This window comes from Chiloscyllium plagiosum, chromosome 22 (assembly GCF_004010195.1).
Source record: "Chiloscyllium plagiosum isolate BGI_BamShark_2017 chromosome 22, ASM401019v2, whole genome shotgun sequence".
NCBI classification, from domain to species: domain Eukaryota; kingdom Metazoa; phylum Chordata; class Chondrichthyes; order Orectolobiformes; family Hemiscylliidae; genus Chiloscyllium; species Chiloscyllium plagiosum.
Genome location: NC_057731.1, coordinates 26,660,407 through 26,678,977, shown reverse-complemented (window position 1 = coordinate 26,678,977; position 18,571 = coordinate 26,660,407). Strand labels below are relative to the sequence as shown.

General features: G+C 40.7%; 1 protein-coding gene across 2 annotated transcripts in view; it reads right to left on the bottom strand.

Annotated features, from left to right (window-relative positions):
- Window positions 1-18,571, bottom strand: part of c22h10orf90 (chromosome 22 C10orf90 homolog) — a 219,333-nt gene that overhangs the window by 190,905 nt on the left and 9,857 nt on the right. The window contains exons 1-3 of one of the 2 annotated variants that reach the window (XM_043712608.1): window positions 17,373-17,540; window positions 16,461-17,231; window positions 6,761-6,842 (exon numbers count right to left, since the gene is read on the bottom strand). In XM_043712608.1, the coding sequence (XP_043568543.1) occupies window positions 6,761-6,842; window positions 16,461-17,078 (700 nt within the window). In that variant the 5' untranslated portion in view covers window positions 17,079-17,231; window positions 17,373-17,540. Of the gene's footprint in view, window positions 1-6,760; window positions 6,843-16,460; window positions 17,232-17,372; window positions 17,541-18,571 lie in introns of those variants that run through there. The other variant, XM_043712607.1, reaches the window with a different exon arrangement.

The following is an 18,571-nucleotide window of genomic DNA, read 5'->3' as shown; positions in this document are numbered from 1 at the left end:
TTTGTGTCTTTCACTGTGTCTCACACCTGCACACACACACCATGAGTGCTGGGGAAAAAAATAAGCACTACCGCAGTTAGGCGGTAGTGTGGGGGTTAAATTAAAAAGAAAAAACAAATATAGCGCAGTTAAAAAAAAAGAAAAAGAAAAAAATGAGTTATTCCCCCTCCAACTCTATTTTGATTTAGTCCCTACCCTCCCCTTCATTGTTTTGATCACACAGCATTGCCCTTTGATGTGAAGGGCACTGCTTGTCACTGGCTACTTGGGTGTTTCCCTATCTTTCTGGTGGTGGAAATTGAATAAAGATTTGTGCACCTTGAGTCTCTCACTGTGTCTCACACCTGCATACACACACAATGGGTGCTGGGGAAAAATAAATAAAAGAAAAAAATGAACAGGAGTGACAGACATCCTGGGAAATAAAAACAGGAGGGTCAGAGGTTCTGTTCACTCTAAGAGCTGGCTTAAAAAAAAATGAACAGGAGTTTTCTCCCAGCCCAACTGCTTGTTCTGTGGCGCTGTGGAGTCCGTGGACCACGTGTACATTGGGTGTGGGCGTTTGCACTCCCTTTTTGATTTTCTTAAAAACTTCCTCCTCTGCTTTTGGTTGCACTTCAGTCCCACGCTCCTGATGTTCGGGCACCCAGTACGGAGGAGGGAGGGCAGATCTGAACACCTCCTTGTGGGTCTGCACCTGGGCCTGGCCAAACTGGCCATAAACAGTTGAGGCAGCGGGCCGTGGAGAGGGTCATTAAGGCCGACTGCCTGCCCCTCTTCCGCGGTTATGTTAGGGCCCGGGTGTCCTTGGAGAAGGAGCACGCGGTGTCCACCAACACCCTGGAGTTGTTCAGGGAGAGGTGGGCGCCGCAGGGAGTGGAGTGCTTTATTTCCCCCTCCAATTCTATTTTGATTTAGCCCCTGCCCTCCCCTTCACTGTTTGATCACACAGCATTGCCTTTTGTGTGGGGCACTGCTTGTCACTGGCCACTCGGGTGTTTCCTATCTTCCTGGTGGTGGAAATTGAATAAAGATTCGCACACCTTGTGTCTCTCACTGTGTCTCACACCTGCACACACACAACATAGGTGCTGGGGAAAATAAGCACTACCGCAGTTGGAAAGAAAAAGGGAAAAAAAAAGGAACAAGAGTTTCTCTATTAAAAAAAATAAACAGGAGTCTCATGGATGTCAGGTGTCTTTTTTATAGCTATATTGGTCTGTGTTCTATGCACTGTTTCTCATTTGATTGCACTGTCTTGTCTGTGTTTGTTACTGTTATCTTTGTGATGACTGAAGGTGGGATTTGAGGTTTGTCCTCATCTCCCTGAAAACTGGTTGAATGATGGGGTTTAGGGTTTGGCTTTGCTACCCTTTCCCCTGTATATGGTGCTTTTTTTTAGTGAACTGCTGCTTTCTGTTTATTGTTAACTGTATTTTGTACTGTTTAATAAAATTTTTAAAAAGAACTCTCAGGGGTAATGTTCACTCTGAGAGGTGGCTCTGAGGAAGCCAGATCAGTATCAAGTACAATGCACGTGCAAATAAAGGGTGACTTGCTAATGGAATATTGGCCTCTGTAGAGTTATTTCAACTGCCACAGATTGCAATACATTGCCTACAACAAACTACTCTCCTATACAAAAAATGATCATCGATTACAAATATGCTTGCATATAGATTCAGGGACAGAAATAAGAAAAGCTCATGATGTACAAAGAAATGAGAGGAAGTACAGAGACTTCTTGGAGTACCTTTAGCAGATCATAATGATCTTAATACATTTTATAAAGTTTATGAAACAAGCAGATTAAATTTGAAATCTCTTGTCCTTTCCTCAAAGCTCATGTTGCAACTTAAACATTGTAATGGGCCAAATGGCCTGTATCTATGCTATGTACATTATGTAAGCAATAGTACATCTTTGAACAGGTATTTTCCTTTTATTTCACCTCCTGAATATAGTGGACTGCATTATTAGCACTGCAATGGCAATACTGCCCACTAATGTAGATTTGCTACAAATTCAGAATTCAGAACTCGAGCAGTTAAAAGGCTTCTGTCATTTGAAAGGAAAAAAAAGTGATCTGACATAGCCTTTAAGGATTTAAAGTTAGTAAAAGCAGGCAAGCCATGTAGACAGTCAATGCTAGCCCCAACACCTAGAATTGCCAACAAATGTCAAAAGTGATTCAATGATCTTACTGTGGCAATGTCATGCAGAGATGCTGAGCCAATACATATCTGTAACTGAGAGAGCTTTCCTTACCTCCTTACAGAAAATGAAAACTTACATTAAAAATTTAGAAATTGCACCATCTTTGGGAATTTCAACTTTCTTCACAAGCAATGACCAACATTCTGAAATATACACACTGCCATAATGCTGGAAACTAACAGCTAATGTTCCATACAATAGAGATTCTGTGATTCTGAAATGCTTAAATTGTTTTCTTAGTGACAAGTGTCAGAGAAACACATTGGTTCAGATTTTATGATAAATAATGGACAACTGTTGGTGATAGTTTTTTGTTACTCTGAGAAACTGAAAGCAACTCTCAACATCCACACCTATGTATTTAAACTCAAACAGCAATTCCCTATTTTTCCACAAGATGTGCTGTTGAAATCCTTGCAATGGAAATCAAAAATAAATTATTGAACTGATGTGAACTTTCATTTTTAAGTTATTGTTCTCATTATTGTAAACCATCTTTGAAAACGTTATACCTTGTTGAAAAAGTTATTTTTAATTGTGCGCTAAACTCATTATTAGTGCTAATGTTTCTTGCCCTGCTAAGAGTTAAATTTATATTCCTGGAATGTCACACATTTATTCACTTAATGTTAAAATAATTCCAAGGTTAATAATTCCAAAAACAAAATGGGGACCAAGTAGTTCAGTTGGCTAGATGGCTAGCAGGGGGTTCAGTACAACACCAGCAGTGTGACTTTGATTCCCAATGGAGCCGTGACCTGCCTCCTGGCTCTGGCACTGGCATTGGAACACAATGGAAAACAAATTATCGAGAAATGGCTGAGGATGAAGCATTGACAGACAATGAGCCAAGAATCTGTCTTCAGGTGGAGTACACTCGAATAAGTGTACAAACAAATGAAAATTACAAAACAAAATAGACTGCTAAAATTAGTTGTCGAGAGTGTGGTGCTGGAAAAGCACAGCAGCATCCAAAGAACAGGAGAATCGATGTTTCAGGCAAAAGCCCTTCATCAAGAAGGGCTTTCCTGATGTAGGGCTTTTACCCGAAACGTCGACTCTCCTGATCCTCGGATGCTGCCTGACCTGCTGTGCTTTTCCAGCACCATACTCTTGATTCTAATCTCCAGCACCTGCAGTCCACACTTTCGCCTTGCTAAAATTACTTGTCGTTTCCCAGTTTGCTGTAGGTTGAGTTCTCTGATGTGATTGGTCTGTATAGGCTGTATGATAGCATCCCTATTGTAGGATAGCAGAAATCCCTACATTAGATTAATATTGGGAAAAGTGAAATTAATATAATGTAATTCTCTAGATTCTTGTCAACAGCTTTCTTTGAGATCAGGAGCAAGTGTAGTCAATTTGCCATTACTGAAATAATTAAGGTCCTTAATGAAATATATATTCCATGAAAACATTCAAACACAGTATTTAAATTTGTACCATAGACATAAGTCATCAAAAGTTTCTTTTTCCAAATAACTGACACACACCCGTGAAAAATCATCACCCTAATTACACCTTCATGTAGACCGGTGAGATTGTAGGTATTGCATTTCAAGTTAACACTTTAAACAGCAGCTACACGCTTACCTACTGCATCTCAGATCTCAATCTCAGATTTAAATTTAACAATTGACAACATTCGTTACAGTATGATCCACTGCAATTTTTCCAAGTATAGTAGCTCTTGAACTTATGCAGCCATTAACTAAACATTGCATATTTATTTTAATACAGAGGAATCTCAATTATCCAGCATTCAATTATCCGAATATTAGATTATCTGGCAAGATCGCAAGATCCCGATGCTTGGCTAAATTATGTTATCCGGCATTCAATTATTCAGAATTAACCGAACGAAATACTCTCCTCCTGTGTCCTTCGGATAATGGAGTTTCCTCCGTAGTTCATTATTTCGATGATTTGTCATTTTCTTGAATAGAATTGGCTGAGTACTTCTTTCCCCATCTTCAACACCATACTGGCAGCATCCTTTTCTTTCAACCATTTTTGCAGGCGCTTAACCTGCAACCGCCACCAGTGTCCATTTCCTCTCCACCCTCCAGACAACTACCACTGATGCCTTCAACTCTCTTTCCAAAACTTCCTCCTTCCACATCTACCTTTCCCGATTGACATGATGTGGAGGAGTTGGTATTGGAGTGAGGTGGACGAAGTTTAAAATCACACAACACCGTGTTATAGTCCAACAGGTATATTTGGAAGTACTAGCTTTTGGAGCACTGGTCCTTCATTAGGTGCTTGTGGAGGATAAGACAGTGGTGGGCTGCCTAACATTCGGCTCCTTATCCTTTACGTCAATAGCATCCTGACTCTGAACGCTCTGGGTGGCTGACTGACTGTGTCCAAGCGCCTGGACTGATAGCAAAGGTTGTCCTGAACTTACTATACCAAAGCCCCCAAATAAATGCTATTCCCTTTGACTTGATTGGACCCTTATGAAAATCATGACAAGTTTCCTTCCTTTGTGCCTTGTTATACAGCATGGCAAAACAGAAGTAATATGGACCTGGTATTGCTGGTTGAGAGTCAAAACACAAAAAGGTAAGTCAGAGATGATGAATACCTAAGTAGGCTCAGAATGAGTGAATGCTATGCAAGAGAGCAAAAGCCAGAGGTGCTGCCTCGTTTAATTCATGAGCAAAAGGCATGATTCTGAGGTGTTCAGTATCCCTGCTGTAGCATTACAATGATGGTTGCTTGTGCTGCTTGTGATGCAGCATTGAAGTGCAAGAGCGTACTTCAAGTGGATCAGAGATGGTTGAAATTACCTGCACAACAAATTTTCAACAGGGTTGATCAAGCGAGGCTTTCCAGTTTCAAGTCATCCTGATTTGTTATTATTTTATTTGTTCTGTTATTATTTATTTCCAGATGTTTTACTCTTTTTCCTTTTGTAGGGTTTCTATCATTTTCCTGCTGCTGATCTTAAGCTGAATAGTCTGCAATGCCTGGACATGTTCATCCCTTCCTTCTTAAATGTGAAAATTTTATTAGCTATTCACCAGACCTCTGGCACTGCACTTTGTTCTATTAAATCAAATGTGTGTGTAGAATTGCCTCTGCTATCTCCTTCCATTGATTCTTTTAAAGTCCAGTTCTTTATAGGTAAACATAAAGTTACCACAGCTTCAGACAGCTGCTCTCTCTCATTAGACAGTTATGACTGGTGAGGCTTTCATGGTAACCTCAGCCAGTATGGGAGTTGAACTCAGACTGTTGACATTACTCTGCATTACAGACAAGCCGTCCAGCCAACTGAACTAACTGACCCCATCCACAATCCTTCATAAAAAGTAAAAGAATGCAGAGATGAGGATTTTACGGGGCCTAGAAATTCAGGAAATGTGATGGGAAGAGTGACAATTAGGTAAGAGCTGCATTTTTGCTACCCTGATGGTAGGTTCAGATTTACAGATCAGTTCAGTGGTGTGTTTATGACGGATCATGTTTCAAGCCATCCTGTAGCAGTTTCCCCTTCTAATAAATTTGCAATACTCATTATATTAAAGTTTGCAAGTTCTGCCAAATTAGGAAGTGACAAGGACAACATTGAACATTAATGTAAACATTTAATGAAGAGTGAATGCAAAAACACAACATTGTTTCTTTCATAAAAAAGAAATGTTGTTCACTCCCCTCAACACATATATGAGGCACACCAGTACATTTAGCTCTTTGACTAAGCTCTTCTCCTCAGTGCACACATGAATAGGATTAAACCAATGTTATGCGAAATATTACAAGTGGAATTTAAATTTTCAAAAAAGGTGCCCTTGCATTTTGTGCTCTCAATAAGTCTTAAGGTAGAGTAAATTGTGGTCACTGAAAATACCTCTCCAATTGTAGTTTTTTCATCCAGGTCATATATCAGAGATTCTCATAATATCAGGTATCAGCTTTGATTAAATGCTAGCACTCTGAGTCAGAAGGTTATGGGTTCATGCCCATACAATTCTTGAGTACATAAAGCAGGCTGATATTTCTGAAAGACTAGTGGAACATTTGAAATTACAATTTTAGGATGGAATGTTAACCTAACTGCCTTCTCAAATGAATAAAGAAGATCCTAAAGCACAATTCAATGAGAACAGTGAGTTCCCTTTGCAATCTATCCAACAGTTATCCCTTAACCACACATAAAACAACAAATAATGACATTATTCTTTGACCTTGTGAGCAAGAGGACTGCAGTCTTTTTTATGTGTTACAACAGTGAATTGGCTTCAAAACTAGAGATCATGAAAGGTGCTTTGGAAATTTAGATCATTTACAATCACTATTTTAGTTTAGAATGTCTCTGATCAGAGAAATCAAAAATGCTTACAAATGTATGGGATCATGAAAGGGCAATGATATCTGAATACAAGCAGTACAAACCAGAGTATGAATCATAATATGCTCTGGCAATTATCCTTGTTGCTGCCTCAACCTGACATTGAAAGTCTGTTGACAAAAGCTGTCAGCTTCAATGAATGCAGTCTTTTTCAATAAAAGGTTTTGTCAAAATTGCCATTACCTTGAACAACACTGTTTTCATTCTTGGTGCTCAACCTATTGTTGTTAGGTACTGATGAAAAAGGAATATTTACTTTCTCAATCTGTAAAACAAATTATAATTGTATCAATTTAATATCCTTGCAGAACTTTATCCTTTGAAATATATTAACTAAGACTTTAGATATTGGATATTTCATTAAAATAAAACATAACATGCATGTATTCACAGACGCCCATGTGTTAAAATATTAAACAAAAATAGAAATTGCTGGAAAAATGCAGCTAGTCTGGTAGCATCTGTGGAGAGAAAGCAGAGTCAATGTTTTGGGTCCAGTGATGCTTCATCAGAATTGAACATAATATTAAAGTACTAAAGTTTGGTAGCATTATAGATATTTTTGTATTTTAATCTTTTTTGCTTCGCTTTAGGACAGTCATCTGTCAATCATTCCTCTCTTTTGCACAGTGTGGCTGTTTGCAGAAAATTAATCAGCAGATGAGAGGTGCAAAGATTACATTAACTCACTTGCTGATGTAGGCGTCACCTCATCCCCAACTACCAATATGATCAGAGAACCCAATCTTGATTAGAAAATTGAATCTGGATTTTTTTGTGGGATTACGTTCCTGAAAGATATTAGTGGTGGGATGTTGTAAGGTGGAACTTCTATCCACTTAATGTCCACAAGCACTAATCCCTCCATAGTTTTCACAGTCAACCTTCTTTAAGTAGTGACTATATTCAGTATGAAATCTTATATTCCAGGTCAAAAAGTTGTGTTCAATAGGTTGAACGCATATTCTGTGTTGACATTTCCTACAGTAGTGAAGGAGTGCTGCATTATCGAAAGATAATAGTTTTGGATTATAAATAAGCCAAGACTTTAACTGCCTGATCAGAAGAAGTCCCACAGAAAAATTTATGGAAGCGAAGATAAGTCCAATCATTTCCTGGCAAAACTTTGCCCTCAATCAACAACTATAAAACAGATCAGCTAATTATTTATCACAATTGTCATTCATGGAAGCAACACTTGTATAATGTATTGATTGCAAAGCTATGTAAGTATGGGATCGTGTTCAAATAACGACTGGAATTGGGGTGTGGCGATAATAGCCTCTTATATTCAGCAATCACAGCACAAGTTCGAGGCGGAAATAGACTCCCAAAATACAGTTCTTACAAGAGCCCCATTGTTCACAGTTCTTACCTATATTAAAATTCCATTACAATGGTGTTATATTTTTTATCTCTAATACACAAAGATTGAAGAGCTTCTGTCCAGGAGGACAGGAGATGGGTTAAAACATGCTAGTTGCTACTTCTGATGAGACGTCTGTCCAGTCTGCTTGCATATTTAGGAAGTGTTCATCCTTTTGTCTTTTAAGTTAGCAAATATTAGTAAAAATGCTAGGTATTTATGCTCTAAGTAAGTTAAAAATTGTACCTATACTTAATAAAAGAATAAAGGATATTAAACTAATGACTGCAGCTGGGTTGTGTGATTTACTTACTATTTGATGTTATGAGTTTCATTCGTTCAAACGCTTAAAGGGATAATGGTCCAGTTAAAAGGGATTTAACAGGTATTTAATGTATTCAGGTCCAGGAGATGGTTGGTAAGGGTTGATTAATATTATCATGTTTCATGGAGACTTGATGGGGATGGTATTGTTCGGTATGCTACAACTATTCAGAGGTACACACTGCTTGTAGCAAAGGCTGATAAGGTGTGGAAATGCAGTAATGGGTTTGAAAGGGTTGTTTTTAATTTTGGATATTACAGAACCACAGTTTTATGAATGAAGGAATGAAAGCATGTTATAGTAAATAATGGGTTACTAAAGGGTTATCAATGAATGGACAGGAACCCAGGATTAATTAATATAGCGAGCTGGTGAATGAGCTAATAAAGATAGCCTAAAACACAATATTTCACAGGTGGTCACCTGTAGTGTGATATGAACCCAAGGTCCCGGTTGAGGCCCTCCCTATGGGTACGGAACTTAGCTATCAGCCTCTGCTTGGCTACTTTACATTGTTGCCTGTCCCAAAGTCTGCCTTTGAGTATGGTCACCTGAAGGTCCAAGGTCGAATGTCCTGGACCACTGAAGTGTTCTCCGACTGGGAGGGAATGCTCCTGGCTGCTGATTGTTGCGCGGTTTCCATTCATCTGTTGCCGTAGCCTCTGCTCAGTCTCACCAACGTACCATGCCTCAGGGCATCCTTGCCTGCAGCGTATGAGATAGAGAGCGTTGGCTGAGTCACATGAGTACCTGCTGCGTACACAGTGGGTGGTGTATCCATGTGTAATGGGCTCTTGCCTGAAACATTGATTCTCCTGCTCCTCAGATGCTGCCTGACTGGCTGTGCTTTTCCAATACCACACTCTTCAACTCATTATCCCTTTAAGCATTTCCATGAAATTGCATGAATAAATGAAACTCTGACACATCTTTCAGAGTCTGCTGTGACAGGGTTGTATGGTATTGTCCTGAAAGCCAGGCAGTTTGCTGTGAACAATGATCTGAGGCTTGATGGTTGTTTAAAGGTGAGAAGTAGGGACGTGGAGAAGGTCTTGGCAAGGTGCTCGTCCTCATCGATGATTTGTTGCAGACTGCGAAGAACATGGCGTAGTTTATTGGCTCCTGGGAAGTACTGGACAATGAAGAATATCCTGTTGATTGCAGCTCGTGTCAGTTTCCGGAGGTGGTCATTGCGGTTTCTCGCATTGACACGTCAAAACTGATGGTCGATGAGTTGAGCATCATACACCGTTCTTATGGCTGCAGCCTTGAGTACTTCCAAGTGCCCGTTAAGTTCCTCCTCATTTGAACAGATCCTGTGTATGCGTAGGGCTCATCCATAAAGGATGACTGTCTTAATATATTCTGGGTAGAAGCTGTAAAAGTGTCACATCTGGCACAGAGACATACACACACACACACACGCCTACAGACCCATACACGCACACATACACAGCCCCCAGACTCACACCCACACATGCACCCTCTCACAGACTTATACGCTTTTACACTCACACTCACATACATACACATACACACACTCTGTCATAGACACTCAACCTCCCCACACACACATACACCCAGATGCACACACAAACACATATAAGTTTGTGGGGTGAATTTGTACTTGCAGAATTACATTTTATTTTGCTCCAAAACTGCATGAATTCTAAGATTCTATAAGTTCCTTTTTTGGAAATAGAATCAGTCTGAACATTGGGGCACAGACAGCCTCACACAGGGCACCTCACACCTTCAATGCATTATCTGAGCTGACATGGCACTTATTGTTAAAGTTTACTTCAAAATGTAACTATAGAAAAAGTTCTGGGATTTACATATGAAAGAACTGAAACCAACATGGTTCTAAAAGATGAGAGACTTAACAACAACCCAGAGACTTAACAAACTTTTTCAATATATAATTTCAGTTACACCACACTGTACACTTGTGCTATAAATTCTGTGTCTGACAATCTTATACTCCACAACCACCTGATGAAGGTGCAGCGCTCTGAAATAAACCTGTTGGACTATAACCTGGTGTTGTGTGATTTTTAACTTTGTCCACCTCAGTCCAACACTGGCACCTCCACATCATAAAATAATAAAGGATAATAAACTGATTACTGCAGCTGGGTTATGAGATTTATTTACCATTTGCCAGTATGAGTTTCATACATTCATGCAATTTCATGGAAACGCTTAAAGGGATAAGGAGTTGAAGAGTGTGATGCTGGAAAAGCACTGCCGGACAGGCAGCATCTGAGGAGCAGGAGAATCAACGTTTCGGGCAAATGCCCTTAATCAGGAGCTTATGCTCAAAATGTCGATTCTCCTGCTCCTTGGATGTTGCCTGACCGACTGTGCTTTTCCAGCACCACACTCTTCAACTCTGATCTCCAGCATCTGCAGTCCTCACTTTCTCCCACTTAAAGGGATAATGGTCTAGTTAAAAGGGATTTAACAGGTATTTAATCTATTCAGGTCCAGAAGATGGTTGGTAATGGCTGATTAATATTATAATGTTTTGTGGAATCTTGATGTATGCTGCACTTATTCAGAGGTAAACATTACTTCTAGCAGGGGCTGATAAGGTGTGGAAAGGCAGTAGTGGATTTGAAAGGGTTGTTTTTAAATTTGGATATTATAGAACAGCAGTTTTATGAGTGAATGAATAAAACCATGTTATAATAAATAACGGGATAGTAAAGGCTTATGAATAAATGAACGGGAACCTGATATTAAGGAATATAGTGAGCTGGTGAGTGAGTTGTAAAGATAGTCTATAACACAATATCTCATCACACAATATCTCACACAAGATATCCCGAGGATGTGTTATATAAATCTAAGTTATTTAACATGTGTAACTCCCAGGTGACAAAAATGAGTCTGTGCAGAAAGATTTCCAATGAGAACGACAGGAAATGTAATCTACATAAATTATAATTACATTTTTAACAAATGGTTGTAGAAGATGTTATTTTGAAAACTGCATTGGGCTTGGGGTTAATTTATTTTTTGTTAAATTTGCAATGCCAAATCTCATTTCCAAAGTAAGATTCCCTTCAATAAGCATTGTCCTCAATGCAATAACTTCTTCTTCAACATAAATAACAGAGGGAGAGATGGTGGTATAGTGGTAATATGACTAGACTGGCACTCAAGGATAATGTTTCATAAACATGGGTTTAAATTTCACCACAGCACAAACTGGAATTTAAATTCAATGAATAAAGCTGGTGTCAATAATTTTATTTAAATTTATTCAGGACGTGCATGTTGCTGGATGGACCAGCACTTAATTTCCATCCCTAGATGCCCTTGAGTCGGTGATGGCGAGTTGCTTTCTTGAACCTCTGCAGTCCATTCACTATAGGTCGAACCACAATGCTGACAGAATTTTGACTCAGCAGCATTGAAGGAATGGTTACATACTTCCAAGGTAGGATGGTGAGTGGCTTGGAGGGGATCTTGCAACTTGCTGTTCCCACGTATTTGTTGCACTTGTCCACTAGATGGAAATGGTCATGGGTTTGGTAGGTACTGTCTTAGGAGTGTTAGTGAATTTCTGCAGGGCATTCCATAAATGGTACATACTGCTATTTTGAATGTTGGGGAATTGGTTAACTCAGTGATAGTGGATGGGGTCTTGGGAGTTCAGGAGGTGACTCACTTGCTGCAGGATCCCTAGCTTCTCGCCTGTTCTTGCAGTCTTGTAGACAGAGTATTTATATGGCTTGTCCTAATTAGTTTCTGGTCAATGGTAGCTCCTAGGATGTTGATGGGAATTCAGTGAGGGGAATTCTATTGAAGGTCAAGAGGTGATGATTAAATTCCCAGTTGTTGGAAATGGTCATTTCCTGAGACTTGTGTGGTGCAAAGTTTACTTGCCAAATGTCAGCTCATACCCCAATATTGTCTAGATCATATTGCATTTAGACATGGACCACTTCAGTATCCAAGCACAAATGAATGGTGCTAAACATCGCGGAACCATCAGTGAACATTCCCACTTCTAACCTTATGATGGAGGGAAGTTCGTTAATGAAGCAGCTGAAGATGGTTGGACCTCAGGACACTATCCTGAGGAACTCTTGTCAAGATATCCTGGAGATGACTGATCAACAACCACAGTGACATTCCTTTGTGTCAGGTATGACTCAAAACAGTAGAGATTCCCTGATTCCCATTGATTCCAGTTTTGCTCAGACTCCTTGACATCACACTTGGTCAAATATTGCCTTGATATCAAGGACTGCCACTCTCACCTTACCTCTGGAATTAGCTCTCTTATCCATGTTTGAACCCAGACTGTAATAAAGTCAGGAGCTGAGTAGCCCTGATGGAACCTGAACTGAGCATCAGTGAGCAGGTTACTAATAAGCAAATGCTACTTGCTAGCACATTTATTGACATCTTCTATCAATTTACTGATGATCGAAAGTAGGCTGATGGAATGATAATTGGCCAGGTAGGATTCATTCTGCTTTTTGAGTACAGGACCCACCTGTGTAATTTTCCACATTGTTGGTCTGATACCAATGTTCTAATTGCTCTGAAACAGCTTGACTAGGTGCACAGGAAGATCTGGAGCACAAGTTTTCTGGATTGTTGTCAAGGCTCATAGACTTTATAGTGACTGGTACCTTCAACTATTCGTTCCTGTCATATGGAATGAATCAAATTGGCTGAAGACTGGCATCTATGATGCTGGGCACTTCTGGAGAAGGCGGAGATGGATCATCCAGTCAACACTTCTGCCTGAATTTTTTTTTAATACTTCAGTCTTATCTTATCTTTTGCACAGATGCGCTGAGTTCCCACATTATTGGCAATGGGAATATGTCTGGAGCATCCTCCTTCAGTGAATTGTTTAATTGTCCACCATCATTGACAACTGGATGTGGCAGGTCTTCGGGGCTTAGATCTGATCCGTTGGTTGTGGAATCACTTAATTCTGTCTATCACTTGTTGATTATACTATTTGACAAGTAAATAATCCTGTTTTGTGGCTTCACTGGGTTGACACCTCATTTTTACATTTGCCTGGTGCTCCTCCAGACATACCTTCCTGTACTCTTCATCTGGCTTGATAGAAATGGCAGGCATGAGCAGGGCCAAGATGTCGCAGATTGTGTTAGAGTACAATTCAGCTGCTGATAACCCATGATGCCTTACAGATGCCAGTCTTGAGTTGCTAGATTTGTTCTAGGTTGGTGCCATGTAGCACAGTAACAGTGCCACACAACAGGGATCATAGTTGTAAAAACCCAACGGGTCCACTATTGTCCCTGAGAGAAATAAATCTGTCATCCACAGTGCCTGCATCTCACATCAGAACTGTAGCAATGTGTTTGCCTCTTAACTGTTTCCTCCATAGTGGAGGTGCTTAGCAGCAGAATTAAAATAAAGATCTTATGTTCATAATTTCCAAATAATAAACAACCAACTCCCCACCACATAGCTTGACTGAGGAACACTGATGCAGGTTCCAATCAAATGTATTTTAGTACACATACAATATGTTCACTTCAGATTTTCAGTCCATCAAGTTCAATATCTGTTAATGCTCTGAGGTAGATCTTTACAACAAAATATTGCAGTGGATAACAGACAGGATGAGTTTATTTTTTTTTAGAAATAGTGAACAGAGATTGGGATGGACTTGTTTATTATATTATGCATAGTGCAAATAAAAATTGGTCCCATGGTATTCCACTGTGATGGTAGCAGTCAAATCCATCACCAAGGAGGAGAAAGTGAGGACTGAAGATGCTGGAGAGTCAGTCGAAAGTGTAGCGCTGGAAAAGCATAGCAAGTGTGGCAGCATTCAAGAAGCAGGAGAGACAACATTTCAGGTATAAGCCCTTCATGAGGAATGTGGAGGGGAAGGGGGCTGAGAAATAAATAGGAGGGTGGGGTGGGGCTCGGGGGAAGGTAATTGGGAAGGCGATAGGTGGATGCAGGTGGAGGATAGTTGAGATAGGTCGGTGGGGAGGGTGGAGTGGATAGATGGGAAGGAAGATGGACAGGTAGAACAGGTCAAGAGGGCAATGCCGAGTTGGAGGGTTGGATCTGGGATGAGGTGGGGGAGGGGAGATTTGGAAATGAGTGAAGTTGATGTTTATGCTATGTGGCTGAAGTGTCCCGAGGTGGAAGGTGACACATTCTTCCTCTATTTGGCAGGTGACTTTGGTTTGGCGGCAGAGGAGGCCCAGGACTTGCGCATGTCCTAATGGGAATGAGAGGAGGAGTTGAAGTGGTGCCATGGTGAAGGCCTCCAAGTCCTCCGTTTCTTCCTCTCCCGCCGACCTAACCAGTATCCCTCCACCGACACACTCATTTGATTGGCGGAACTGGTCCTCACCCTCAAAAACTTTTCCTTTGAATCCTCCCACTTACTTCAGACCAAATGGGTAGCCATGGACACCCGCATGGGCCCCAGCTATGCCTGCCTCTTCACAGGATACGTGGAACAGTCCATCTTGCGCAGTTATACCGGCACTATGCCCCACCTTTTCCTCTGCTACAGTGATGACTGTATCAGCACTACCTTGTGCTCTCATGAGAAGGTTAAGCAGTTCATCAACTTCACAAACACCTTCCACCCTGATCTTAAATTCACACAGACCATCTATGATGCCTCCCTCCCCTTCCTGGACCTTTCAGTCTCTATCTCCAGCAACCAACTCAACACGGATATCTATTTCAAACCCGCAGCCTCCCACAGCTACCTTGACTACTCCTTCTCCCACCCTCCACTCCCCCTGTAAAAATGTGATCCCTTACTCCCTGTTCCTCCGCCTCTGCCGTATCTGGTCTCAGGAGGAGCAATTCCACTCCAGGACATCCCAGATGACCTCCTACTTCAAGATTCACAATTTCCCCTCCCACATGATCAGCAATGCCCTCCAGCACATCTCCTCCACTTCCCACTCCTCCGCCCTTGAACCCCACCCCTCCAACTGCAACAAGGATTGAACCCCTCTGGTCCTCACCTTCCACCCCATTAATATTCAGATACAGCGCATTATCCTCCACCATTTCTGCAACTTACAATCAGACTGCACTGCCAAAGATATATTTCTCTTCTCACCTCTATCTGCAATCCACAGAGAACATTCCCTCCATGACGCCTTTGTTAGACCCATGCTCCCCACCAACCAACCCTCTGCAGCCGGCACCTTCCCTTGCCACTGCAAGAAGTGTAAAACCTGAGTTCACACCTCCCCTCACACCTCCATCCAAGGCTCCAAGGGGTGTTTTTACATCCAGCAAAGATTTTCCTGCACATCCACACATTCATCTATTGTGTCAGTTGCTTCAAGTGTGGTCTCCTCTATATCAAGGCGACAAAATACCAACTTGCAAAGCATTTAGGGAACATCTCTGGGACACATGCAGCAAACAACCCCACCACCTTATGGCCGACAACTTCAATTTACACTCCCATGCCTGCAAGGACATGCAAGTCTTGGGCCTCCTCCATTCCCAAAACAAAGCCACCTGAAGAAGAACCCCTCATCTTCCAGCTTGGAACCCTTCAACCAAACAGAATCAACATCGACTTCACTAGTTTCCAAATCTCCCCTCCCTCCACCTCATTGCAGATCCAACCCTCCAACTTGGCACCTCCCTCTTGCCCTGTTCTATATGGCCATCTTCCTTCGCACCTATCCGCTCCAGTATCCCCACCGAACTATCACAATTACCCCCCACCTGCATCCACCTATCATCTTCCGAACTACCTTCCCCCTAGCAACATCCCCACCCCTTTTTATCTCTCAGCTCCCTTCCCCCTCCACATTCCTGATGAAGGGCTTATGCCCGAAACGTCGACACTCCTGCTCTTCAGATGCTACCTGAGCTGCTGTGTTTTTCCAGTGCCACACATTTTGACAAACACATCCTCAACTTGGTCGTGTTGTCAAGATCTTTTAGACCGTCCATTCGTCTCTTCAGATGAGACTTAATCCTCATTACTCTGCGTTTCCAACATATGTACCCTGCAGCATGACTGTGCCAAAATGTGTAAATATACAGCCATGCATTCTAGAAAAAGCAAAAACTTCAACAGTAATCTAGAATGTCTTCAGACATTTTAAATGTTGCTCTGATTAATGGAGAGTATTATATTTTCTTCACCACACTGAATTAATACCAGTACTTTTGAGTTATTGTCTTACCTTTGTGTAAGGTCTTGTTTCGTTGTTGTTGTCATAGTTTTCATCGACAGTGTAAATTGATACAATGCTTCGTTTAGGTAATTGGTGATATTTTACAGTATCAGATGTTATTACAGTCACACACTCTTTCTTTTGCATACAGAAGTCTTTTATTCGAACTTTCTCAATGCTTGCATCAAAAGCAATTTCAGAGTTAGTTGCTTTGTAAACTGAGGATTCTTGTATTTTCCAGCCATGTGCTGTTAAAGGAATATCTGAATAGTTCAAATTGGAACTACACTTTGTGAAGCCAGAATAATACTGATTTAGTGCTTTTTTGCAGCTAAATCTATCATTTCCATTCTGGCTGTTCAAACTTGGTGTGTGTATGAAGTGCTCACTAGACAGCTCTGGCATTGATGCAGTCTGGGAAGCTGGTGAAGCTGCTCTTTTCTTATAGTCCCCCATGAATCTTCGCTGTGTGTTTTGAATCTTGAATGCCAAGTTTTCCAATCTATTGTTTCCCATAAATTGGCTGGACGGCAAAACCTTTACCTGCGACATCATAATTTCCCAGTAGTTGCCTGCACTCCTCTCATCTGTGTCAGTTGCAGGCACTTGTTGAAAAAATAGTTCCATTGTCCTATATTCATCAGCAAACTGTCAGCATTTCTCAGCTATCACAGTAGCAGTGCAATATTTTTGATGACCTGATCAGGAAGTAGAGTCCTTCCAGCTGAAAATCCAGCTCACATACTTCATTCAGCAACAGAACAGCAACATTTAAAGAACCTGAGAAACACGAAAAACACAAAACAGTGCATTATTAATAAATGTTTATCATGTTAAAATGATCAAACGTGGAAAGACAGACTTTGCAAAGGTTCATTTTCTGACAAATCAGCAATGTAACTCTCTCATAGAAACACATACCTCCATTTCCATTGCAGTTTGCATTCCTGCTTTCCGTTGTACAAAAAAGAAATGATCCAAATAAATGTTTTATAATGTGCAGAAACTACGTAACCCAACCTGCATGCTCACTTCAGGATTGATTACACTTTGTAAGCTTTGCTAAGCCATTTTAAGTATTAGGCACGTTAACCAAATAAACTCAAAAACTGTTTTCCAGCTTTAAATATACGTAAAACATGTTTGTTACTCATACTTTGTAGCTATTGGAAGATTTTCAAGTCATGCATGAAATAACTGAGAAAGTCTCCCTTCAAAATGGACAAAAGACAGCTCTGTTAGAATTCAAGGCAGAGATCACACTGCTCAATTCAGAAGAATAGAACTGTTATCTTTTCAGATTGAATTACTTCTTTATTTTGCAGTGCTGTGCCATTTTCAACCCCTGTACAGAAGTTGTTCTGTAGTTGTTTTGCTAAATCATATGAATTTTGCTAAAAATAAAGAACCTATTTATTATTATGCATAGATCAGCTGCTAAAGTTATTCAAATTCATTAACAGTGATGGATAAGGTTGCTATCTGCAGTTACTAAGGTTGCTATCTGCAGTTACTCAATTATTACACTAATTAGGTTCCTATGTCATCAGATTAGGCAGGAATTCGTTCTTCAGTACATTATATTCCAACTAGATATTTTTAAAAAATATTCACCATTATTTTTAATCAAAAACTTCCATTTGGAAATTATTTTGCTCCCCTCTTTGCTTCCTTGCCAAATGTTTACACTACTGGAGGGGGTGTGTGGGGGGTGTTGGCCCATCTGTTGAACCACTGCAAATACACAACTACATGGCTCCCCAAAACCTTCATCAGGGCCTTCAATCACTCTCCAATATTTCTTGCATTGGAGACCTCCTAACAGAGGTCAAAATCAAAACACACCTTCTAATAAGCAAAATGTAGGACGAGAGAAAATTTCAAGTGAAGTCCTCAAAAAAAAGGGGTATGTACTATTAGATTAAAATTTTTTATTAGATTCCTTACAGTGTGGAAACAGGCTTTTCAGCCCAGCAAGTCCACACCGACCCTCTGAAGAGTAACCCACCCAGACCCATTTCCTTCTGACAACTGCACCTGACACTATGGGCAATTTAGCATAGCCAATTCACCTGACCTGTACATCTTTGGACTGTGGGAGGAAACCGGAGCACCCAGAC